The sequence below is a fragment of the Cavia porcellus genome, unplaced genomic scaffold, assembly GCF_034190915.1.
Source record: "Cavia porcellus strain 051 isolate PalLab524CR breed Dunkin Hartley unplaced genomic scaffold, mCavPor4.1 scaffold_6, whole genome shotgun sequence".
Lineage (NCBI taxonomy): Eukaryota > Metazoa > Chordata > Mammalia > Rodentia > Caviidae > Cavia > Cavia porcellus.
The window spans coordinates 18453082-18479719 of NW_026947489.1; the positions used below are offsets into that span (position 1 = coordinate 18453082).

At 41.6% G+C, this 26638-nt stretch overlaps 1 protein-coding gene across 3 annotated transcripts in view; it reads left to right on the top strand.

The window, feature by feature from the left end:
• The first annotated feature begins 9565 nt into the window (after positions 1-9565).
• The window catches only part of Agbl1 (AGBL carboxypeptidase 1), a 775775-nt gene continuing 758702 nt past the window's right edge, over positions 9566-26638 (top strand). For 2 of the 3 annotated variants that reach the window (XM_063250013.1, XM_063250015.1), the window contains exon 1: positions 9661-9977. In XM_063250013.1, the coding sequence (XP_063106083.1) occupies positions 9927-9977 (51 nt within the window). In that variant the 5' untranslated portion in view covers positions 9661-9926. The other variant, XM_063250014.1, reaches the window with a different exon arrangement.

Here is a 26638-nt window from a genome sequence, read left to right on the forward strand (position 1 = left end):
GAAAAGTTACCCACCTAAAATTGGCAGGACCTGGTTACGAGCCTAAATCACCTGAGATTTTGCTCTTAACTACTATGCTATTGTATTATGCGTATTTCCTAGTATAGCACTGACATTAATACACGTACATGGAGCAAATGACTGAGTGAATGTGTCACAAGCTGGAATGTGGCCTTTCCTTTGTAGCACCTCACCACCGAAGCCACGCCCTTGTCCAGTTTGGCATTTGGTTCATGTAGTCCTGGCTTGCAGTCTGTCCACCCTCATGGGAACAGAAGGAAGCACCTAGATGGATGACCCTGATGGCTGATATCTCTATTGCTCCTCCATCCCACTGTGGAGAGCCTGACCCGAGGAGCCCTTGGGTCCAACTTGTTTGTGATCTGATACTTAGCTTTGGAGCCCAGAAGTCATGAGCATCTGGGCTGGCTTTATTGCAAAGGTCTGATGGACATCCCACACCTGTCAGCACGATAGCTCAGGCCACTGATGAGGCCAGGCTGGGAAGGGCTGGTTTGTCTTGGCTTTCCCTAAGGAACTTTGTCAGGTATCCATGACTGCAAAGTCTTAAGGAGATGCTGAGTAGAGCTGGCCCTTTGCCTCCTAGGGCCAAGGGTATGGTGACCTTTGAGCTGTCTTTTGCTGAGGAAGCTGGGAACACTGGCCCACATGCTAGCCCAGAGATGAGATTTTACCCTTTCACTGGAGGCCACTGGAACCCAATATATGTGCTTAGAACTGTGCTGGGTATTATATTATAGTGCTAGAGAGTCCCACTGGGCCTTGAAAGACTTAGAGCCTAATGCAGAGGTGTCCACATAGACTAATGACTATACTATCTTATAACCACTAGTTTTTATACATGAGTATATTCCAGAGACATATAAAAGGTATATTTAATTTTGCCAGTAGATAGAGTGGAATTAGAGTAAGCTGCCAAAAGAAGAAGACATGATTTTGTGTGAAGTAGAATAAATATAACTCTTGCACAGTAGCTGACATACAGTAGTGTAAAAATAGCATTTGGCACACGGTAGGCATTCAGTGATCAGATGTTATTGTGATCAGGTGTCATCATGATCAGCAACAGCAGTCATGTACCTACACCTAATGGAATGAATGAGAGATCTTTGGGCCCAGAATCAGGGAAGAGCTCAGTACTTAAAAGGCCAAGGTAATATTCCCAAGGAATTAGTTTAGGAAAAGCATCAAAAAAACCCCCAGGAAGTTGGAGAGTTGGGGAGACACTGAGCTTAGAGGAGGTTTGGTTATGATAAGTTGTACTAACTATATGAAGAAGTATGAACTACTTGGTATCCAAATGCCTTTCTAATAATGGAATCTTCAATCTCTGCCACATCCCATTCATAATCTCTTGCAATGAGTATAGAGTTATCAGACATGTATAAATGGAAAAATTACAGAGTCAAGAGAAAAAGCAGTTAATAAAAACCAACTCTGAGATACTGGAGTCAATGGACCATGGATTTATAATATGTATTTTAAATATGTTCAAAATAGACATAATGAATAAGCAATGGACAATAAAAACAAAGGAATATGATGCATATTATATAACTAAAATTAAAATATATGGAATTTAAAAAATTATTAAATGTGTATGGAGATGGCAAATAAGTGAATTTGGAAAATAAAATCAAATCTGAAAAACAGAAAAAAAAATCTCACTAAATAAATAGAACCTGAAGAATCATATCAATTGTTATCCAAAAAGAAGAGGATGAAATGGGGAAGAAATTATATATTTGAAAAAATAACAGCTAGATGTATCCAAAATTGGGTGTAAACACAGGTTTACAGAACAAGAAACTCACTGAATCTGCCAAAAGTCAAAGATAAAATTAAAAGTAGCTAGAGAAAACTGACACATCACATATTGGGAACATTAATAAATATGACATCTGACTTCTGTTTAAGAACAATGGAGATAAGGTGTTGAGAATGTAGCTCAGTGACAGAGCACTTACCTAACATGCTCAAGGATCTGGGCTTGAGCCTCAGTGCAAGGTGAGAGAGGTGGAGAGAGGGAAAGACCAATGAGGGGAGAGAGAAAGTCAGGGGGAGAGAGAGAAGGCAGGGGAGGAGGCAATCATCTATAAGGTGCTGAGAGACGGTCAACCCAGAATTCTGTAGTCTGCAAAAGCAATGGCCAAATGAACCCATTTGTCAAGAAATAAAAATTGAGAATATTTGTTGCCGGTAGATTATGACTTCAGGATGCTTAAAAAATATTTTTTTTAGACTGAAGGAAGATGATTCCAGTGGAAACAGAGTTTAGGAAGGGTGATAGGTACTTGAGGGTGGTAACTATAAGAGGAGATGTAAAAAACTATGTATTTTTTCTCCTCATTTCTATAGGCACATGAGTGTCTTAATATTGTGTGGCATATATATATATATATATATATATATATATATATATATATATACATATATAAATAATCAGCATCATCAAAAAGACAGACAGAGGAAGGCAAATGAAGCTATTTTGTTGTGTGATTATGTTATACCTGAAGCGGTACCACATAACCTCCAACTAGACTGTAAGTGAGGGATACGCAATGCAATCTTTTGAGAGGACTAAAATATAGCATAGAGGTAGAGCTGAAAAGTCATACAAAATTAAAATGGAGGTGCATAGTGTCTGCCTGAAAAGTGCGAGGTCTTAAGTTTGATTCAAGGGACCAAAATTAAAATGGAATACTATAACAAAATCCGATTGACTTTAAATAAGGCAGAGAAGGAGGAGATCTCTCAAAGCCAATAAGACAAACAGGGAATCAATGCAAAAATGATAAACCTAAAACCAGCTATATCAGCCATCACCTTAAATGTAAATAAATTGAACACTGAAATTAAATGGCAGAGACTGACAGACTGGATGAAAACATAAATCATCATTAAATTCCTTGCATAAGAAATGATGATGTGTAAGACACAGATGGGCTGCAAGGAAAGATGAAAGAAGATGTACCATGTAAAGCACAAGCATAATGAAAAGCAAAATTATAAAACTGTAGTGGCTACATTGGTATCAGGCAAAATAGACTTTAAAACAAAAGTGTTACCACAAAAGAGCAGTTCATTGAAAGCACATAGCAATCATAAATGAGTATGTGCCTAACAACAGAGCCTAAAAAACCTGAAACAGAAATGGACAGAACTAATGGGAGAGACATAAATACAAAATCAGACTGTATGTAACACCTGTTTTAGTCCATTCAGACTGATAAAACCAAATACCAGGGACTGGCGGAGCTCAATAAATGCTTGTTTCTCGTAGCCCTGGAGGCTGGAAATCCAAGATCAAGGAGCTGGGAGTTCAGGTCCAATCAGGCCCTCTGTGAACTAGGGTTCGCAGACAGCTGAGTTCCAGATGGGTCGTTATATAACGAAAGGGTTATATAAACACAAAGAGGTGGGAAATTGGGTGGTGCCATTGTCTGCGACAAGAGTAGAGTAATCAGGACTAAGGGAAGGAAGAACTATCAGCTGGCCCCAAACCCTCATCACTGGTCTGGGAAGCTGTATCCCTCTTCTATGACTTGGCACCCCAGGATTCTCTGTAGATCCTGAAGGATCTGAATCTTGCTTCACATCACCCAGGAGGAGGAGGAATATTCCAAGTCAGTGCAGGAGAATAAGTTATCACCAGAGCCTTGGTTAACAGACTGGTCACAGGCATTTGTTCCAGAGATACTTGGCGGAGACCAGAACTCCACGGGTTGTCCTTGTTGGGCAGAAATATGATGTCAGATCATATCTCCCTCACAGTGCCCTCTAACACTATCCAGTATTTCCCACTTGTTCATCTCCTTATATAAGCCCCTCTCACATCTATGGTCAGCTCTCTTATCAGAGGATTCAATTAACTGCAGATTGATTTTTTTATCTTTTGTAAAAAAAATTTAAAAACAATAAAAGAATAAAAACAATGACAGAATTTCAAAGCAAAATAATAAGAGATGAACCCTGGCTAATATATTGCATATTGTTATCTTTAAAGCAGTTGTTCAGATTATAAGAGTTAGGCATGAAAATAATGATCAAATAATTGAACAATGAAACATAGACTGCTATTTTTAATGAAAAGCTGCTCTACAGAGCTTCCCCTTGACGTTATTCCTCAAACAATATAGAATAACTGTTTTTTATTAAATAGTACTATAAGTCATCTGAATATAATTTGAAGTATGAAGGAGGATGTGTATAGGTTCTCTTGCAAATACTGTATTATTTTATATAAGAAGTACTTCAGCTTCTTTGATTTTGATATCTACAGGGAACCCTCAAACCAGCTTCCCTAGAATGTAAAGGAAGGTCTGTATTTGTTTCTTTAAACCTTGCACCACTTATTAGAGGTAGATATTAGTCAATTTGTGACAGTGTCAGTAATAATGGCATAATAATATCAGTAACACCTGTAGAGTAAGAGCTTACCAGGTGTCCCCATATCGCTAAGAGCACTGCGTTACTTTAATAGTCTTCCCTGAGGATGTTCAGGTAGGTGTTACTACCTCCGTGTAAGAGAGGAAAAAGTCTTTGAATCTAAGAGAAGAGAAGGCATGCCAGGTGGGCTGGTGCCAGTATTAGCGCTGGAGAAGCTCTCTGCTTTCACACGTCTCCTTCTGCCAAACATACCTGCATTTGTGAGCATGAAGTCTCTAAATTCTTGAAAACCACTCGACCTCTGGAGGCTGCATGCCCCTAGTCACTGCCCTGGGATCTGTGAAGTTTTTCAGCCCAGGAAAGAAACCCCATTTGGTATTTATGAATCTAAATCCATTGAGAATTTCCATGCGATGGCCATTGACAACTTCAGCCTTTTCTGTGGGTGAAGAGCACAGGCTAAAGCGGTGATGAATCCAAGATTAAATTCTTGATGACTGCTTCGTGTAAATTAACCTTTGCATTGTCACCTGGAATCATGTCTGGCCCACAGATCTAGAACAAGGACAAGGTAGACAATGTACACAAAACAGTAGTTCCTGTACTTTTCCTCTACTGTTCTGCTCTACTTTTTATCTCCTGAGGAACTTCGTGGCTTAGGGAAGGGTAGAGGGACTCTTTGGGGCAAAGAGACAGTCAGCTCTGATGTCACAGGAAAGGCAGCTCCATTGTGCGCGGTAGGAGGTGGTGGAATGTTTGTCTGTGTGCTTCCTCCAACAGGTATGCATCTGTGTTGCTAGAGATGGGCAAGGAGAAGACAAAAACAATGAAAGAGCTGGAGCAGAAAATGGAAAGGTTATAGGTAGGCTGGCCACATGAATGTGCTTGGATAAATCTTTATACTAATCAACTTGAAATGTGTCTTGGGGAAGGTGTTGGTTATTATTAAGTGAGATTTGGTCTCACAAGAAGATTAGGGAGATTATCTGACCCAAATGTTATACAGGAAGCTTGGTGTACTGCAAACCGTCCATAAATTTAGCTATTAACCTCCATCCTTTGGAATTTTTGCTGTGTCTGGGTGCCATGTATATGAAAAGTCTCTTAATCATTTCTTAACATTAACTCATTTCTGAACTTTGTGGTCCATCATGAGGATTAACATCTAGGAAAAGTTTTTTTTTTTTGTATTTTTGTTTTTTGAGGCAGGGTCTCATCACCTGGTTCAGGCCGGTAGCCCAGAACTCACTGTGTAGCCCAAGCTGGCTACAAACTCCTGGTGATCCTCCTGCCTCAGCCTCCCAAGTGCTGGGATTATAGGCATGTGCCATCACACTCATCCCAGGAAAATGATTTGTGGGTGCTAGTTATATATTTTTTCTAACATACATTGAAATAAAACCTATCTATTCAAATTTTACAGTGGGAAGGGAGACTTTGTTCCAGCTTTTCTGTCTCTTGGCCGTGTGGCCTGGAGTAAGTGAGTACCTCTCTCTTTCTGTGCACCTTGTGAATTTGCAGAACTCAGGGTCTGCCAGAATTACTCACCTTGTAAAACCCTCTGCGATCGTGGGTTTTCACTCCCTGCTGGGCACCATTAGGGATGGGAAGTAGCGCTGTGGCAGCCTAAGCTCCGTGCACGTTGGCACCTGGCCTAGATGGGGCCCTTTCACTGGTCTTCCCATGGGACCTGGTTAGGACGTTAGCATCTCCATCCTTTACATGCCTGGCCTGCAATGGGGACAGCTCCAGTGGCCTCTAGATGCTGAGTACTCTTGGGCAGGGTGGGGTTTTCCTCTGTGGCAGCTCTGATCCTTCTATGAGTGATGTCCATTGTAATGGTGTCAGACGTCTCAGTGACAGGCCTGTCCTCTGTGGCCCTTCATAGATGAGATCTTTGTTCAGCTTTGTAGCCTTCTTGGTTACAGAGACAGTGTTTATCTCTTCTTTAAATGTGGGGTTTGGAATGAGAGTTTGCGGATACAGGGTCATGTGGAAGACTCATAAATCTCACCTTAAGCTAATGCCCCGAGCTTTATTCACATTTAATCCTGCTCTTTCAGACTTCTCACCTTATTTTCCCACAGTTTGTGCTGAGGACCTGGTGGGGTGGCGCTGGAGGTGGAACGTCCACTTGGCTTTGTTGTAATTCATCATAAAGGATCTGGTCTATTACTCAAGCTGCTGAAACGCTTTTGGATTCCATCCATGTCATCTTGCATACTTCATCCTTTCTCAACTAATGTCATCAGAAAACCTGATAAACGTGTAGCCTTTATTTTTTATCCAAGTCATTGATATAAATGATGAATAAGAAAGAGTCGGAACTGAATACCTCTGATGCTACTAGAAAACACTCTTTACATTAGGATCATTCTTTGGGTAGTGGCCATGCTGTAATTGGAGGGATGTGACAGTCTGCCCTGGGCAGCACATTTTTCTCTCTATGCCGTTTTAATTTTCTATTTAAATACGTTGACATATAGTATTCAGGTATGTTGGCAGGTGGTAAATTGAAGGACAGATTGAGCTGCATGAAGTCAAGCTAAGCCACTGGGTGGTACATCCTACCAGCTATTAAATCCTCCTAAGTATATAGGCTTACGCTTGTCTCTCTACCTTATTCAGAAGATATGAAAATCTTGAGTCTGATATGCTTTAAAGTATTAAACTTGTCCAGAAAAAGATTGTCCCTTGCTCCCATCTCTGTAAGTACTCTTAGGCTTGTGGAATCTTTGGCCCATTAAGAATCTGTTTTCCTGAGCCTTGGGGCATGCCAACAAGCTCTTCTAACAGAGGACAGAAGACATGGGTTTCTTGGGCCATGTGGTATCAGCTTGACCCTGGAGAGGCTGGAGACTAAGGTCAGCCATGTTGGGGTTTATCATATCTACGTGATCCTCACCAATATAAACACTGGATGGCAGCTTCAGGTGAGCTCACCTGCTCACTGATGCTCTGACTGTATCATACACATCATTGCTGAAGATGTAAGTGCTGTCCCCACAATTCCACCAGGAAAGGACAACCAGGAACTCACGCTTGGTCCTCTTGGACCCTGTCCCATCCATCTCTTCCCTCCACTGTTATCTCATATCCTTCTGCTGTTAACTGCCTTAACTGTGAGTGTTAGGGGCTTTTTGGAGTTCTGGGAGTCACTCCAGCATATCAGTGAACCAGAAGGTCGTTCTTGGGACTACTGAGCTGCAACAAGAATCTCTGGGTTACGTTAAATGTCTTTCTTTGAAACCAGAGTACAGGACCCTCTGAGTTGTTGCTCTTTGGTTTCCTTTAACATCTCCTGAAAAACGTGTATGAAACAAATAGACCTTTCTGTGCTTCAAGAAGCAGCCTCCTGCCTGGCCTTCCTAAGGGACTCCCCTTCCCCCTTGGCCACGCATGTGGTTTAGTGAGTACTCATTTTAGCCTGCTTTTGGGTAAAATATCATATTATCCAGGAGAATTCCAAGCTTGGGTTTCAGCTCCTGTGTTTTAATGAAGTGTTTGTTAAAACTGAAGTGTTACCTGAGGAAGAGTGTCCTACCCTGCTATCATCCATTTATGCTTCCACCTAAGTGAATCAATCCAGTAACAGAACCAGGCTGTCAACAGTGTGCAGAGAGAGAGGTTTGGGTGAGGGAACTGCTGAGGCTTTTCCTATGCGTAAGGAAGGGTGAAGTAGGTGTTCCAGGCTGGGGAGCAAGAATCTCTTACGGTGTGAGGGGGGCAGTGTTGAAGGTTTGATGAAGAGCTGACAAAAAGACTGAGCTGACCCTGATTTTGTTAGGACATCAGAGAATGATGACAAGCATTTTATTCCTTGTCTGTTGTTCATGGGTCAAGGGGGCAGTGACATTCCAGAGGATGGAGATTCTCCTAGGGTGGAGGGGAAGGGCCACCGAGTTGAGCATGTGAGGCAGGTGAGTCCACAGATAAAGATGGCGCTCATTGCCTGCTTTGTTTCACAAGGGTTTACGGAAAATCAGCTTCTTGGCCCTGCAAGGGGAAAGGCGTCCTTAAGTAGAAGAGCATGATCCTGCTGGATAAGGTTTCATTTCACCTCTGTCCTATGTAATTCCTGTGAGCTGAACCAAGACATCTTAAAAAGTGGAGACAATTTTACTTCAGTAAGGAGGACTGCAGTGCCTTTGGTTCTCTCCTCCAAGGTCGTTTTTGTGATGCTCTAACGGTGTTTTTTATCTTTAAATCATTTTTAGGTATATATTGGGAAGAAGGTTTTATTTTTACTTTGGTCTCTGCTTTTTCTTCATCCTGCACTTGAGGACAAGGGGTGATCAGACCTTAAGATAACGACATGGGGCAGTTCAGTCTTCCCTCTTCCCACACCTTCAGAAGACTGCAGAACACATGCCCTGAAAAATCCCACCCACCCTTTGACAGAAGGCTGAGGAGTTCCTCGAGGGGATCAGGTGTTAGAAGGTGTAGTGACACAAGTGCCATCAGATCCCAAATCTGTGATCTTCACATTTAAAGCCACAAGAATGAAAGCATCTTAAAGTCCGGAATCACAGGAATGTGTCCTTGAATTGAGACACTGGCCACCCCTGACCCCTGACTCAGAGATTCAGGACACTTAAGCTCCATAAGATCTGGAAATGCAAATTCTCTTTCCTCAGTGGTGCCATAACTCAGCTTGAGTGGTCATCGGCCTGGTATTTGAATACCAGGAAGGCTCCCAGCTCTGCAGCGGGTCTTGCCTAGGAGCTGAGTTCCCTGGCGGCAGAAGCTCTTGAGTTTTCTGTTATTTTGCCCAGTATGTTTGCAGGGTGGTTGTAATGGTTAGGGTTTGTGTATTGGTGCCTGTTTACAGCCTGCCATATGCTCTTAGACTTTGTGTTCATTGGTTTTCTTCTTTGGAAAGTGACTGTGCTCATAATAAAACCTACTTCTGTGGGTCCTGTGAAAATGAAAAGATTGTGTAAGGGGCATGGTCCTTAACAAAGTGCCCACAGTAGTTATTTTCCTTCTCAGCCACTGCTCCTGTCCCTAAGCCTAGAACCTCAGGGGGCCCTGGGCTCCTGTGCTCTGAACTGTCACAGTTGTGCAAGCGCTCTTGAATCTCCTGTTACACTGGGAGCCGGCAACAGACCAAAATAAAGGGGGGAGGCAGTGGGGAGGGCACAGCGGGCCTCTGGAGGGAGTCTGACCAGGTCAGCTGGGAATGCCTGTCAGCCTTCCAAGGTGGCTTCTCCTCTGCCTGGCTCCTGCGTGGGCCTGAGGTGAGTGAGTGACTCACACGGGCTCTGTCCCCACCCCGGTGTCCAAATGCTCAGCTTTCCCCAGGGCTGGGGCTCACCTAATCCCCACAGTGGGAGTCGGGGGGCATCCACGCCTGTGCCGAGGTCTAGGGTTGCACGGTGGAGACTTCACACTCCGCAGCATGTGCAGCTGAGGCCTCTGTGCAGCTGAGGCAGGCAGCGAGGTCAGCTTGGCAGCCGCTCCCTCTTCAGCCCGGATTTGGCCTCAGGCAGACGGTACCCCCGACCAAGAAAGCAATGGCAGAAGAAGAAGGCAGTGGGCTGCAGGTCCTGCTGAGTACGCTTCAGGTAGGAAGGGGTAGAGAGGGCGCAGGACTTGGCGGACTGGGTCTTTGCCTGGCTGGCTTGTGTTGGAGTCATGTATACTCACTGGCCTCTGGCAGTCACGGGCTGGGTTTGCTAACCAGGCAACAGAATAGGAGTCAGCTCTCACCTTGAGGCCGACCCAAGTGATGCTATGCTGTTTAAATATTAAGCATAGCAATGTTGATGATTGCTCTGCTTAAATTATTAAACCTGGTGGGATCAGAGGCTCTGGTTAAAAGATCGAGGTTTTCTAGAGGTGGAAAAGATGAAGATAAAAAAGCTTAGTGGAAAATGATGGAGACGTATTGCAATCATCCCTGGACAAGTCAAGAGAATTGCTGGGCACTTGTAGAACTATGTGGGAGGAACGGGCAGCTGGGGAGGGGACTCCTCTGGGCTTCTCCTGCTACATGGCTCTATTATGGGCACTTCCAAATTGTATTCTGGGTCAGAATGGCCCAGGAGTGCATATTGTCAGTCAGGATCTAACCAGAAAGCATCTGAATCGCTAGGGAGAAAAGCCTGGGAATCTGCCTTTCCATGGTGATTCTATTCACTGCTGATTTTGAGAATCTTTGTTCTAGAGGCATGTTTTGCAATCTTGTCTGCACAGTGGAATCATCTTGAGAATGCTATAATCACTGATGCGTGGGCCCAGAGATCTGGCTTTTATTGGTCTAGGTAACAACTAGAGCACTGGAAGTTTGAATATCCTGAAAGCATCTTAATATGTGGCTAAAGTTGAGGACCCCTGCCCTACAGACTTGAGAAAATGCTTAGCTGAATTCATAGGATGTCAGAACTCAAAGAGGCCCAACAGATCTCCTACTCCAGGATTTCCAAACCTGAAGTTTGTGCACAGGGATCACAAGGCTTCATGAATCCATGCCCCAATTGAGAATGTAAATTTTCTGTACTTATGCTCATTTTTTACTCTGTTCTGAAAAGCTTCTTTAATTTTCCTGTGATTCTAAAAAGACCTATTTTATTTTATTTTTTTACAAAAAGCTTCAGAGCTCATAAACCCGAATTTTAGGTGTACAGGTATAGAGACAAGGAAACCAAGCTTTACAAGGGAAGTAGATTCCTCGGTGTGACCTGTTTAATAGAGTAACTGGGGCTAGCAATCAAGAACTTCAAAATCTAATTCACTTAGAGTCTTCTGGCTCTTTTGATGCATGCAAAGAAAGAATGCATCTGAGCAGGGGGCGGGTGTTGAAGGTAAGACTGGTCCTCAAACCAATTTTTAAGATATGTCTTCTAAGTGGAAGATTTAATAGGGATAGCAAGTCAACACTCTGAGTGTCTTTCTAATTTCTGAACAGTTGTGTGGAAATTCTGATTAATTGTGATGAAGCAGTTGGAAGCTTGTAATAAACAGAATTTCCTTTGAACTAGCTGTTTAGAAAGAGGACAGCAGTGAGTTGGCAGTAGGGGCTCAATGAATATGAATATCTTGCATTTGGCCTGGAAGTCGCTTCCCACAAGAGGAGATGTAGAACTGATATTTAGAATGATCACTCCGGGGTACTGCAAATTTCTCAATTATCAAAGAAAGATTTAATTATGTTCTCCAGGTGCTACTTAGTTCCCAATTAACCAGAATATTAAAATAGCACCAATATACTTCCTGCGTGGACTCCATTTTATCTGTTTGGTTGTAGAATTGACTTAGATTTCTAGCCTGGTCTGGGCCAAGGGCCTCCTTGAATCCTGTTTCCTGCTCCATAAAAATCAGAACTCTGAAACCTTTCAAAAAACAACCCAGAGTTTATATTCTGTGGAATAATCTTGCATGATGGGTTGATGTCTTTGCCCACTCTCATTCCCCATGGACTTACTGGGGAGCCCACAGAGGTAAGAGGGCACTGGTTGAAATACTTTTAATTGGGAAGTCTCAAAGATGTCACCGATTCTGACCAGTTGCTCATTTCTTGTGCATGAAGGCGACAAACAGAACGCTTTGTGTTGGTTCCCAAACCCCAGGGGGAAGATAGAAGAAAATTTCAAACAGAATGCAGTCTTCTAAATACCCTACACTGTGTAGCCCAGGTAGGAATGGGAGAGAATGGAGGGCCAGAAGGAACAAGCTCAGTGTGATAAATGTCTCTCTGACATGATCATGGAGGTCTCCCTCCTTGGGATGTCATTGTTAAATGATGACAATGTCATCATTTCTGTGTCTTTGAGAGCCATTGGGGAATATCAGCTTTATGCCCAATACCTTTCCCAGCACAGTGGAGAAGGAGAAGTGGCACTTCTTACTTTAACAAAAACAGCCTTCTATTTGGCCTGAACGTTACATAAATTTTCCACCAAGGCATTTTCCAAGTTTCTGGCCTTGACAGCATGGATTCCAGGCAGAAAATCAGATCAATTCACAGATCCCTGGGTGAAGAGGTGGCAGCCAGTGTAAGTGTGAGAAACAGAAGGACTAGATTTAGCCCCATTTCTGGCACTTACCAGATGTTCATCCTGGGGACAGTCCCTCCACTTCCCTGAGCTTCCCTTTAAATATTTGTGAAAATGGGACCATAAAAGCAGGTTCCCAAGCACTTTGTATGAGGATTAAGAAATACATCTGAAAAGCACTTGTACACTATAAGTGGCTGCTTAAATGACTGGTTTTCATACTTCCCCTGGTTGAGCACACAGAGAGGGCCTGGAAACACTTGCCTAAACTTTTCGTCAGCTTGCCCTGCTTTTTCCTGGGTGGACTCCAATATACTTGGAAAAAAGGAAGGTGTCTCATTCTGTCCTGCTCTCATTTCTCCATGTGGTTCAAGCTAATGGGGAAGATGGGGAGCTGCCAGGGGAGCAGGATATGGGCTCCATGCCAGCTCTGACTCTGTGAACCCTCTTCCAGCAGGGTCCCACAAAATGCCAATTAAATTCCTTATTGAAACATGAAAAATGCATAATTATTAGGTCAGCTTTGGCACTCTCTGGGCTGAGTATGGGCACAGTTTTGCTATTTGCTTTCATGCTTTATTATTTTATGTAACTGTTCAAACTGAATCCCAGGTCTGCATATTTGCCAAAATGTGCATAGCTGACTCCTTTTCTGAGCTTGGGTTCCAAGATCATCATCTATTATGGATTGCAAATAAGACTTCAGGATGTGGGATTTCCTGTCTCAAGTTAGCATCGACCTTAGATAATAGAAAACCTGGCCCGTGGCAACCAGTTCACTTATTCTTTTGGACTTGATCCTTGGAAGATTATTTTCAAGACAAGAAGTGATTTTGACCCCTGGGCTGCAACAAGGGGATGGGTAGAAAAATGATGACTGATATGTTTCATTCATAGCACTTAGGAGTTTTATTTCCAAAACATGTGCTTGATAATTTCCCTTGTAAAACTCTCCATGGAGGATGTGGGAATATCCATCTATTGTATGTATCCATAGGCCAGGTGGAGCGGAAACTGAGCTTTCCCCTTGGACAAATGAAGGGAAGAATTTTCCTTTTAGGTAGAAAATATTTTACAGACTGTCCAAAGTTCACTACGATTCCTCTCTGGTAAAGTTTGAGGCTTGCTGGGTTTGTTGGAGACTCCTATCTCCTAACACAAACATGTCATCTATATTAGTCAGCTTTCTGTCACTGGGACCAAATACTAGACACATTCAGTTTAAACCACGAAAGGTTTATTTTGGCTCATAGAGTCCGAAGTTCCAATCCATACATAGTTAGCTGGCTCCAAGGCAAAAAATGACATGGCAGATGGGCATAGTAGAGGAAAGCTGCTCCATCGATGGCAGCCAGGAAGCTGAATGAAAGGATGGGAAAAAACCAGAGAGACAGCAAGGGGCCAGGGGAAAAATGCATCTTTCTAGGCCACACCCTCGGTGACCCAACTGCTCCAATCAGGCACCACTGCCTGGTCGTACATGCAGCTGTGAACTTACCCACTAATGAGGTTAGTGCCCTCATGATCCAGTTGCCTCCCAGTAGCTCCCTCTTTGAACACAGGAGACTTTGGGGGTTGTGGTTTTTATTCAAACCATAACAGAAGTAGACCAAAAATCTTTTTGAATTTTGAGCATCAGCAGAAGCAAAGAAAAAGAAAACCCCAAAAGGACAAACACCAAATGGAAAAAGAAAAAAAAAATAGAAAGAAATAACATGTGAACTGACTATTATGGTATATACAACTACTTGGGAGGCTGAGGCAGGATGATTGCAAGTTTGAGGTCAGTTTGAGAAAGTCTCAAACAAAAGCAAAACAAAACAATACAAAACAACAGTTTGTAATGTGCGTGAAGGCCCCGGATTCAATCTCTAGTACAACAAAACAAAATGAAACAAAATCCATCGGTGCCTAAGGAATGATTGTGCTAGTCAAACTGGATGGTGAAGGGGTGATGGTGGTGCTTAGGGTTACCCTAAGCTGGAAGTGGAGAGAAGTCTTCACCGAGTACCTTTTCTAAGGCTCCGTTGCTTTCACAGTGTCTTAAATTCATTGGAATCAGTGATTGGAGAAAGTGACAATGGGTGCACTTTTGGCCAAACTCTCACCTCCATTACCTCGTGTTGCTCTGTCTGCCACTTGTGGGCAAGGGATGGCCAGCTGTCTTACTGGTGAGGAGGCTGATGGGCAAGGGAAGGCTGAGCTGCTCAAGGTTCTATGACTGAACTAGTAAGGCCCTAGGCAGAGGCTGGAAAGCATGTTTTGCCCTTCAAAAACTTTCCCAAAAGTCTGTGTTCCTTAAGTAACCTAAAATAAATCTGTTTACTTTTTGTTTTGAAGGCATTACCTTGATCTGACTGAACTTGAGGATTAGAGGAATATGAATTCCTCTAATATGAACTCTTCACAATAGAGGGAAGCTCATTTAGAACTTACATGGTTTTCCAGGTCATAATTGTGCATGTGAGTAAATAACTTCTGTCAAAGGAAAAAGACTTGATTTGTGTCTATTGGATGTTCTCAATATTTGCTCATCATCCATCCATCCATCCATCCATTCCAGTTTTCTATGCCCTAGCAGACATTGAGAGGACTAGTGTGTAAGATATGCTAGAAAGAGCAAAGTCTTTGGGACAGTCTCTCAAAACTTGTGTGACTCAGGACACGCAGTTGAATATTTACTGAAATCTCTTTATCTGCAAACTGAAAATTGTAACACTCCTGAGCTTAGGACAAAAGGAAGTGCATGCTTAAAAAAAAAGCAGCAGTGATCATCATTTTGCACCAAAGGTAAGAAGATAAAAATATTTGTAAAAGCAAGTTTGCACACGATGTGGTAAAAGCAAAGGTCAGAAGTGGGGAGGGCTGGGCTGAGTTGAAGTTAGGGGTTAGGAGAGGAGAGTCCTGGAAAGTTTTCTTTTAGTTGTTTTCAACTGAAAGCAATGCAAATTATTTTATGGGTAAGATTCATATGTTCTTGTATCAAAGGAGTTTTGACAGAATGGCTGAATTAAAATGACCAGAATTGGGTCAAAATGTCCCATCCTCGTATAAGCACAGAGCAGTTGGTATTTCTGTGTCCTGCATCTGACTGTCTCCATGAATGCCAGCTCCACAGGGCAAAGGGGGAAGCACGGGGGTCCAGCTCTGCTCTGAGGTGACTGGAAATTTGTAGTGTTGGTGATGTGCTGAGGCAAATGGCCACCAGCAGAAATCATAACCTGACAGCGTTTACTCCACAATTTATCAAGTTTCTAAAAGTGGAAGTGATCATAGCAGAGCCAAAGACAGTTTCAATCTGAGCCCTGGGAGTTGGGAGCACATAGTCACCAGGAAGAAAACTCGGTCCAGGTTACCTGTTACTGTATCTGCAATCAGTGCACAGGCAGTGTGAATCAAAGACTGGGCACTTGGTCATGTTTCAGAAATGAGTGCATGGGAATACCTCCTCTTGGGTGTGACCTCTGTGTCCTTCTGCCAGATCTGAACTGAAGGAAGTAGAGGGTTTGTGGGATTGGTGCATTTTCACTGAGTAAATGCTGCCTGGTTCCTTCAAAGCAACAGGATCTGAAAACCACGTGCTTTTCAGATATAAGTATAGTGGGACAAGAAAAAGGTGTTAGCAGTAGAGATGTCAGCGATGAAAGAATAAATGTAATAGAAGATGTGGACGATATCATAGTGCTCAATGTGTCGTCTTCTCTTCTCTCCCCCTTTCTTCATTCTCTACCCTTTTTTGGATAGCTTTTCATGCATGGACTACATCCATAAGTCCAGCACCCTGAGGAAGTAACAGTGAAGTCTCAGCACCCCTAAGGACTCTGTCATGTCCACTCCCAGTTCTGACTTCCCCAGTATTACCCCTAATCTTGTTTCTAACACCACAATCCAGGTCTGCGTGTTCTGTATTTCATATAAATGCAGTTAGTCTTCTTTTGTATCTAGTTCTTTTGCTCAACATTGTGAGATTTCTCCAAGATTCTGAATGTGGTTGAAGATGTTCATCCTCATCACCAAGTAGCAGACCGTTGTGTGATTGTGCCATGATTTCTGTATCCATTCTAGAGTTGATGATATTTGGGTGGTTTCCATCTTGGAAAGTGGGGCTATCACAAAACCACACTGTAGTGAACATCTCAGGGCACATCTTTATCAATACATGTGAGCATATCTTTTGAGTATGTAGCTAGTAGTGAATTTCAGAGTCATAGGACATTTATTCATTCAGTTTTAGTAGATAATAACAAGAAGCTTTTGAAAGCTATTGGTCTAAAACAAATACCTACTTGCCACATACATATAATTAGCTTGCAAAAAGATCTGGATGGTTTACATCTTTCCAACATTTGCTTAATACATGTTTGTTGTTTGGACGTGGTTTTGAGGTGCTTTGCCTGGAGGGACTCCGCGGGTTTTGTGTCTTATGTGTTCAGTTCCTCACATTCTGTTTTTTTTTTTTTTTATATTCATGGTTAAAACAACAACTCACATTTATTAAACAGTTTCTGCAAGTCAGGAACTGTGCAAAGTTCTCTCCAGGCATCAGCTCATTTAATCTCCTCAGTATTCCTACGAGGCAGGTAATATTATCATCTTCATTTTAAAGTTTTAAAATGGGGAGATTGGAGTGGTTAATGAATTTCCTGCAGGCACAGAGCGAGCACAGAGTGGCATACCTGGAATGTGTGAGCAGCAGGAACCCAATGCCAGCGGAAGTGCCCTTGGCAGCAGGTATATTAACTCTTCAAGGAAACACAGGGGCATGGAGAAGATTCTGAATAGATTGCCCCAGCTGCAGGTACCTGTTGGGGCGGATGGTGCCTCCCACTTGGCAGACCTGGGGAGGCCAGCACTGCCCCCATAGGCTGGGAGAACTGGCCCACAGGGTAAAGAAGAGGTGCCTACAGCACGGACAGGCAAACTCTGTGTAAGGGACCGGTTAGCAAGATTTTTAGACTGTGTGGGCCACAGGATCTCTGTTGCAACTAGATCTTGTCACTGCAATCTTTGGACAACATGCAGATAGGTGGGGATAGCTGTATCCCTTTAAAACTTTATTGATAAAAACAGGCAGTGGGTTGGACTTGATCTGTGGGCTATGGTTTGCTGATCCTCCCCCGGAGCACCAGGCTTACAGCCTGGTGTAAGGCTGGGGGAGGGATGGATTCTCAGGGGCCAGTGCTGCTTCAAACTGCCAAGTGGAAACTGCTGAGAGTGTCCTTCTCCATCCCAGGATGCCTTTCTTGCAAAGGAATAGGCCACGCCATGCCTCTGGTATATCCTGGGCCTTCTGAGACCAAGTCTTGGAGGTCCTGGAATACACAGCTGTGTCAGTGGGGTCTCCTGCTGCCCCTGCTGGCCTGGGTATCAGTAGAGATGGTCCTGCACCTGTCAGCTCCCTGGTGTGGGCATTCTGGGAGTTTCAGCATCATCTACTAGCTGGTGGGCAGCTGGTCTGCAGGTACGCTAGTCTCCAGGCAGCAGCATCACCAGCATAAGAATATGCTCGAGCCAGCACTTCTCAGGGTTCTGAGGAACTCTAGCATTTCCTGGGATGCCGGTGGAGGCAATTCACTCAAGAAAAAGTAGAAGGGATGGCTAGATTTGAAATGTCAAGGTAGGTGGATTCATTCAGTTTCTTTACTGAAGGATCCTCAAGCTTTTAAAATCTTTGGACATTTGTACCTTTCAGCTTTCAGCTTGTATTTTACTCAGGCAGACATCTCTGATAGCATGATTAGTTGTCTCATCTACCCCTGAATATTCCCTAATATTTATTTTTGAGCCACCCCCCCTCACTGGGGTCAGAAGCTTATCTATCTTGTTCAGACTTTATTCTCACTATCTAAGACCCTGCCTAGGGTATATAGTAGGTGTTTAATAAATGTTTGTTGATTGAACAATAAGAAGTATAATAGATTAATAAGTTGGGGATATACTTTATAGTGTTTGTAAATCACTCTGGAAGTGGGATACATTTAGGGGCAAACACTCAGGGCACTAGGAATCTATGAAACAGATTTAGCAAACAATGACTTTAGACAGACACATGCTTTATCTGTGTTAGTTTGCAAGGACTGCCTTTTTCTTGGGCTGGAAGTGAGCCCTGGGAATGTTGGCACTGTTCCAACGTGAGTCAGTTTGAAACCAGCCTATTGGAAAGCTATAGGGTCTTTCCTCTGTGCAGTAAATTCTACCAGCTGATGACTCCCTAGACCTCGAGTTCTTGGCCTTACTCAACTGGGAGAGAAAATGTAAGCAACAGATGTGGAGGTTTAGCACAAGAGTCTTCCTAGAGGCTTAAGAGGGACACTCTGATTTTGATCAGGAAGCCATATGGTGATGAGTACAGATTTAGCTCTGGGTTTCAGATGAAAGGCAGGGTCGGATTTCAGAGGCAGGGTATCTGATGGAACTTGTCCCAGGGGACTTGGAGAGAAGCAGCGTTGTCAATAAATGGTCAGTCATGAATTCTCCCTCACCATTCCCCACCCTCAGCATCCTCAAAACACTGTGTGTCCACATCTCTAATCTCCAGATCTCATCAACCAATGTGAACTCAGTGCCCCAGATTTTCGACCCTGGAGCATCCTTGTCTCGGCCATCTGAGGGCAGAATTAATCCATTGGCCGCTCCTGGAAGGACAGTGCAGGTATCTTTTACCTTTCACAATAGCTAGATAAAGGCTATAAGCAAACCTCATTTTCTCCTTGACATTCATTATTCAGTCATTAAAATATATATTATATGTCCTAAAGGAAAAGAGTGCTCCAAATGGTGGCTAAATTTTTGGAGGAAAAGGGCTATAATGACAATATGAGAGTTAAGATGGTCATTAAGATTCAGAGAAGGTTTCTGCCAGGAGCCCATCATATTTGCTGAGCACTTACTATGTGCCAGAAAATATTCTAAGTATTTCCCTTGCATCTTTTCTCATGTATTTCACATAGCAATCTGGAGGTAGGGACAACTTCAATCTCCATTTTACAGATGGGGAGCACACAGTATTTGACCAAGGTGACGCAGCCTTTAAGGAGCGGTGTTAAGGTCTGAACTCTAGCACAATCTGATTTTGGGTTTTATTAGGCTCTACATATTAAGCTGTAGCATCCATTTTTCATTAATCTGTCCTTTCTCCACAATCCTATTTGTCAAATAAAAGTCACATAAGCCCATTGTTAAAAATTATGTGATTATCAATTGTAGGAATTAAAGATTGTTCTCTCTAAACTGCACTTCCTAAACTAACTTTATAAGATGTGTTGAATATCCCTTTACATGTCCATATACATGCATTCAGTAACTTATTCTTACGTTGCTATCATTTCAAAGGGCTATTGTACAATGAACTTTTCCTACATATCATGTAATTGAACATTTTTAAGCCATCACATATAGACTCAGTTCAATCTTCGGTTACATTGTAGTTTTAGTATATGAATGTACTATATTTTAATAAATACAAGTATATTTTCTTCAGGGTGTCACTTGATTTTGCTTATGCTTCTTATTTTTGGATGTTATGTGTTACATTTTAGTAGTCAATTTTATCAGCTATTTCTTTCATGGATAATTTTTGGTTGCAAAGGTTTTCCCTGTGATCTAACTCTTCTACTTAACGATGTTTAAATTTCATATCATCTCGCTCTCATTTTCTCAAGCCTTGTTGCTTTCACAGAGCTCTGATATACCAACAGTGACAACTTTATCGCCTTACAATTCTTTTTTGTTGGAAGGTGTCATTACTGTTCCTGCTGCTTGATAACATTTTGAAGTTTGACATCTGATGTAACTGTTTATTTAAAGTGAACATATGAAGGTTGTTTGGCTGAGTTTCAGGAAGCCAGAGCTGATTTTGGATGCTGTCATTGACTTTCTGTTTGACTTAAATCTTCTAGGTCAGCCTCCTCTGTGAACTGATGGTTTTCAGACTTTTTCAGTTCTAGGAGATTTGTTCAGTGGTATCATCTATTTCCTTGATATCCTGTGAATCTCTTGTTATTGTTTATTCATATAAATGCCTCCTTGTATCAGATGCTGTATTAGATAGAGGGTAGTAGGTTTCTCAGCATGATATTAGCTAGATACTCAAATTTCTACTAAAATTCTTCCCAGTGTAAATGTATGGCATCAGGAAGAAAGAGACATAGAATTCTGTGGTCACTCCTGGTATCTTCTGATCCATGGACAGTATCCACCGTGGTGACCAGCTGAGGACATAGAATGGTCATTACTCCACATCTATGGGGAAAATTTGAAGCTCCAGCAGCTGTAACATTCCAGCTTAACTTACCCACTTATGTCAGTTCTTACATGGTCTTTTTATTTTAACTGCAAAAAAGTGGAGTGTAGTCTTTTAATTCTTACCTGCCCCTATGGGGAGGAGTATCACAGATCTTTTTGGAAAGCTAAAGACACTTCAGAAAAGTACACACTCAAATGTGAAAAATTTCAGGACAATAGGATTTTACTTTCTCCTGGTCTTTACTTAGGTTTTGTGTCATGGAATGAGACTATTCCAGGTTAATGTTCTGTTCAAGTAAGGTAAATCCTACTATTGTGTTCAAATACGATAAATTCCTTATGCCTCTAAACAGTACACACCATTCTTATTTCTATATCTCAACTTGGGCTTGAATAGCTTTCAGATTTGGTTTATACTTACATGAAAATCAAAAATAGCTTGGGCTAATCAACTGAAACATTACATTTCATAAAAAACCTTTTCTGATAATCCAAGTAAATGGCAAATCTCTTCTCCAAGTAGCACCCAAGTATGTATTCCTCTCATCTGTACCTTGCTTGTTTATACATGTAGTTGTTCTTTATCTATTTGAACTGTTTTTAGGCATCGAGAATCCCCAAAAAGACATGACTTTTCCTCCCACAGATGAGAGGGATCAGATATATTTTTAAAAAGTCTCCTAAAAATTGTAGACTCTTTCCTAGATAAGCGTTTGTATACACACAAGTATTTCAATTTCTAATTTAAGATTTGTCTATAGCTTAAGAATTTGTATCATATGATTATTTGGTTAAATATCTGAACAAATAATTTTGAAGCATTATTATAAGTGAAAAGATAACAAAAAACTGAGCATATTTTTGGAAAAAGAGAGATCACAATCTGTAACCTTTCATGAACTTCTGCTCCTGAATGGTGACTGATTAGATAATTCAGAGTGACTTTTGCACTGGAGATAATTTAAAAATACAGATAAAGTATAAATAATTTTTCTAAAAGCATCAGTGTTCTAATGAGATAATGAGCTTGTAGTGGCTTGAGGTCAGAAGAGGGAAGAGACACAGGAAAATAGCAAAAATCTGGCACATTTGCCTTTGTCTTAGTCCATTTTTTTGTGGCTGTAACAACATTAGAGCATGAGTAATTTGCAGTGAACAGAAATTTATTGACTCTCATTTCTGGAGGGTAGGAGGTTGAAAACTGAGGGGCCAGCATGTGGCAATCCTTCCTTCCTTCCTTCCTTCCTTCCTTCCTTCCTTCCTTCCTTCCTTCCTTCCTTCCTTCCTTCTTTCCTTTCTCTCTCTCTCTCTCTCTCTCTCTCTCTCTCTCTCTCTCTCTCTCTCTCTCTTTCTTGTAATATGCTGGAAGGCATCATGTGAGGGGGGGATGGGAGAGGGGAAGAGGAAGAAGGGAAGGGAAGGGAAGGGAATATATCTTTTTATAGGGAATTCACTCCCCCAATGATGATGGTGTTAAGCCAGTCATGAAGTCAAAGCCCTCATGGCCTAATCACCTCTCAGAGACACCCTTGGGGATGAAGTTTCTAATGCATGCTTTTGGAGGCATTTACTGTTTTGGAATGTGGGCCGGAAAGTTTGATTTTTGTATTTGTTGGCCTTTGCACATCTAGGAGAGCAAGAGTTACAATACAAGACTTGGGTCCCAAGAATGGGAATTCTGCTAATCCCTGTTCTTGGGCTGAGGTTCAGATGTGCTGTGTAGATGTAAAGGTGAACCAGACGTAGGCTGTTCTTCTCCTGGAGCTGTTCTTCAATGGAGTAGTCTGCCAAATTTTAAGACTTGAATTGGCGGTCTCATTTTCCCACGATACTAAGTATCTGGTAGTACCAAGCTAGAATTCACATTGATGGAAGACAATATCACACTAGGTCCTACATTAATTCTGCAAATACTGTGAAAACCAGGCAACTTGGGAAATGAATTCCTCTAGGTAAATACCAAATGATAGACATGATGGAATTAGATGCACTGGTACTCCAGAAACTAGAGTTAACTACGAGTCACAGAATATAAGAGCTTTGATTAATATAGTTGAAAAGATAAAAGCCAAATTTGAATATTTAACAGTGAGTTATAATCTCTAAAAAGTGGTACAGTAGATTTGCAAAGGAACTAAATGGGAGTTTTTGGACTGAAAAATTAAATAACCAAAATTAGCAACGCAGTGGATAAGTTTAATGGCAGATTAGACATGGCTAAAGAAATACTGGAAAAATCAGGTTATGCGAAGCTATCCAGAATGAAGCAGATAAAGTTAAAAGGTATTGAACACACTAAAAGCTCCTGCCACAGAGGACAGAGTGAGGTCTCACTGTGTTTACCTGGAGTTGTGAAAGGAAAGAAAGAAGCAGCAAAACTATTTAAAGTAATAAGAGAGCCCCAGCCCTTCAGTACATTGGTAATTCCACGGTAGTGCCAAAATTTCTTACTCAAGTCTGCATTCCAGAGCTATCTAGCAAGACATGGTGAAGTGTCTGTCGAATTTGTTAGGTGGGGAAACTTCCCCATTATGTTCTATTTTGCACTTTTGTCAGAGTTCTTTTAGAATTTAAAATAATCTAAGAGATGTGAAGTTCTATAGATGTGGTTTTACATTCAAATATCTGAATCTCTGTATTTGCAGCTATCATTTTAAAAATTAGATCTGAATCTACAGTTGACTCTGTGGTAGAAGTTTAAGTCCTCCTTTATAATCTGATTATTCAGTTTTGATAAAAATACATCTCCTGAAACTCTTATGTGTTACTTAGATTACACTCAATTTTGTTTCTTGATGTGAAAAGTTTTATCGCACCTTTTAACAGTGACTTAGAAAATTCTAAGCTGGTCACTGAAAATTAAAATGTTGATATTTATTTGCATTTGCTCCATCTTATTTATGATGTGTTATCCTGGTAAGTGACATTTCGTTTTCCTTTGAAACAGAAAGGAAATGCGATGTTTTGCAGGTTCCCTTAGAAACAGATTCTAAGACAAACATACAGGGAATTTAGTAGAGAGTTAATGAGGAACACTGAATTCATGTACGGGGAATGGAAAAGCCAGGATCAGGTACAGGGAGGGCTGATCTGAAAGGAAATGATAACAAAAGTTCTAGCTGACCCCTGAGGGTTGTCCTTTAGCAAGAGCTCACCCTGAGCAAGGGAGTTTAAGTGATGTACTTTCTCCCTGTGACACTGATGATCTTTATGCAATCAGGACTGCATTCAGATACAGGGCATCACCACTGTGATCTGTTCTGCCCCTACATTTCTTTCTTCTTTTAAAAAATTTTTTTTTTCATTTTAAAGAGATTAAGACAAAAGAGGTCATAACAAAGCAGATCAAATCAGAACAATGCAAGTAACACAGCATTTTACCACAAGACAACCCGTAATTAACAGTAACTACCATAATGTCTCTTTATTTGAAATAGTTGAGCATTGCTGCCTATACGATAGTATCAAACATAACAAAACAGTATAAAACCATTCAAGAGAATGAAAGCATTGCAGGGCTTTCACAACCAAACAGCAGAGAATGAACAATGGCTACTATATTATCTCATTTTCCATAGAAAATTTGTTTATACTATCACGCATAATAATATCCAATAAGATATAACAGGATAGAACCAAAAGCAACAGAAAAACAAAAACATAGTAGGACTTCAGAGTAAGATGATACTAAATCAGCACTGGCTATTCTAATGTCTTCTTTTCTGTAAAATAGCTGTTTATACTATCACAGATAATAAAATCAAACAAACTAGGATAAAACCATTCCAACTATTGAATGCAGACATTGTAAGGCTTCAGAGCAATGTAATGGGGAATCATGATTACTATAAACTCTTATGTACTCTTAACCATTTCTTACACTGGGGAGACTATACGGTATTTATACATGTGAGTTTGATTTATTTTGCTTATGAGTATGGCCTCAAGTTGTGTCCATTTATTTACAAATATATCAATGTGATCATTCTTTATAGCTGAGCAGTACTCCATTGTATAAAAGCACCACAGCTTTTTTTATCCATGCTTCAGTTGATAGATACTTACGTTGTTTCCAAGATCTGGCTATTACATATTGTGCTGCTATAAACATGGGTGCACACATATCACTGTGATATGGTGTTTTCAGTTCTTTTGGGAATATGCCTAGAGGTGAAATAGCTGGAACAAATGGGACTTCCAATCCCAGCTTTTTGAGAAATCTCCAGACTGACTTCCACAATGGCTGCACCCCTCTACACTCCCACCAACAGTGCACGAAAGTTCCCTTTTCCCCACAGCCTCTCCAGCATTTGTTGTTGGTAGTTTTCTTGATCCTCGCCATTCTTTCAGGAGGGAGATGGAATCTCAGTGTGTTTTAATTTGCATTTCTCTAATAAGTAATGATGATGAACATTTTTTGTGTATTTATTTGCCATTTGTATTTCATCTGAGAAGTGTGTATTCATCTCAGATGCCCATTTTTGGATTGGGTCTTTGAATTTCGGGGGTCTGATTTTTTTTTTAAGGGGTAGGTAGAGAATTCATGAACAGGAATCAAACTGCACAGGAAATTCTTCCCAGAATCAATAGCTGGGATCACATCTTATTAAAAAGTTTCTACATGGCCAAAGAAATCTCCAGCATAATGAAAAGAAAAACCACAAACTGGGAAAAATTCTTAGTGAACTGTCCCTCAGACAAAGGATTTCTGTCTAAAATGTATAAAGAACTTAAAAAATATCAGACTGCCCCTATATTTCTGACACCCAATGGGTGAGGGGTTTCCCACGATATCAACTCCCCAGCTCTCCAGATAGCAACCAGATATTGTACGGTTTAATTCAACTCTGATGCTGACTACCTGGAGTTAATACCAGAGCCCATAAGTTAAAGGGTAAATTCCACAAGCCTACTCCCATTTCAGATGCCACTTAGAAGTTCCAGACTACAAGAATTCTGGACAGATTGCCTGTAAATGCAGGGGCTACCACAACCCTTTCCTTTCAGGTTTGATAAATTTGCTGGAGTGGCTCACAGAACTCAGGAGAGCATTTTATTTGCATTTTCCAATTTATTATAGAGAATCTCAACAAAAAGCCAGATAGGAGGTACACAAGGTGAGGTCTGGAAGGGTCCTGAGGGCAGGCACATCTGTCCTGGGGAGTTATGATGCACTACACTTGCAGCACGTGGCTGTGCTCACCAGCTGGAATCTCTCAGAATCCCATCATTTAGGGTTTTTAATGTAAGGCCATCATATAGACAAGGCTGATTAAATCACTGGCCACTGGTGATTAGCTCAGTCTCTAGCACCTTGCTTCTCCCTGGTAGTTGGAAGATCAGACTGAAAAGTGTCAGTCCTCTAATCATGCTTTACTCTTTAACATTTCTGGTGACCAGCCTCCACCTTGAAGCTCTTGGGGGGCCACCAATTATTCCATTAATTTCCAAGGGTCTTAGGGGCCCTTGTGTCAGGAGCCAGAGAAAAGACCAACTGCACCCAAAGATCTTATTTCCTTATGGCTCAGGAAATTACAAGGGCTTAGAAGATATCTGCTAGAAATTTGGGATGAACACCAGTTATGTATATACTGTTATATCACTGTATCACGTGACCTTGGAGACTTCCTTTACATGCCAGCAATTCTTTAGAGAGGATACTGTTGAGAGCTGTGAGTCACTCTTCTATTTTTTGTTGGTACGGAAATGCCTCTTTTCTGAAGGGAAGGCCATGGAGGCACAGAGTAGCTTGCACTACACAGGTTTAGTGATAAGTCTGAGCATCCTGAGAATGTGGTGCAAATCCTGGCTTCACTGAATTGAAGATGAGATGTTGGTCAAACTATACAACTCTCTTTGTTATGGTTTGCTTATTGAAATAGGTGTTGTAGTTTAGATCTAGAACGTCCCCCAGAAGTCTCATTTGTTCAGACATGGAGGTGTGGGAAGGAGGGTGGATCAAAGGGCACTACATTCATCCACAGGAC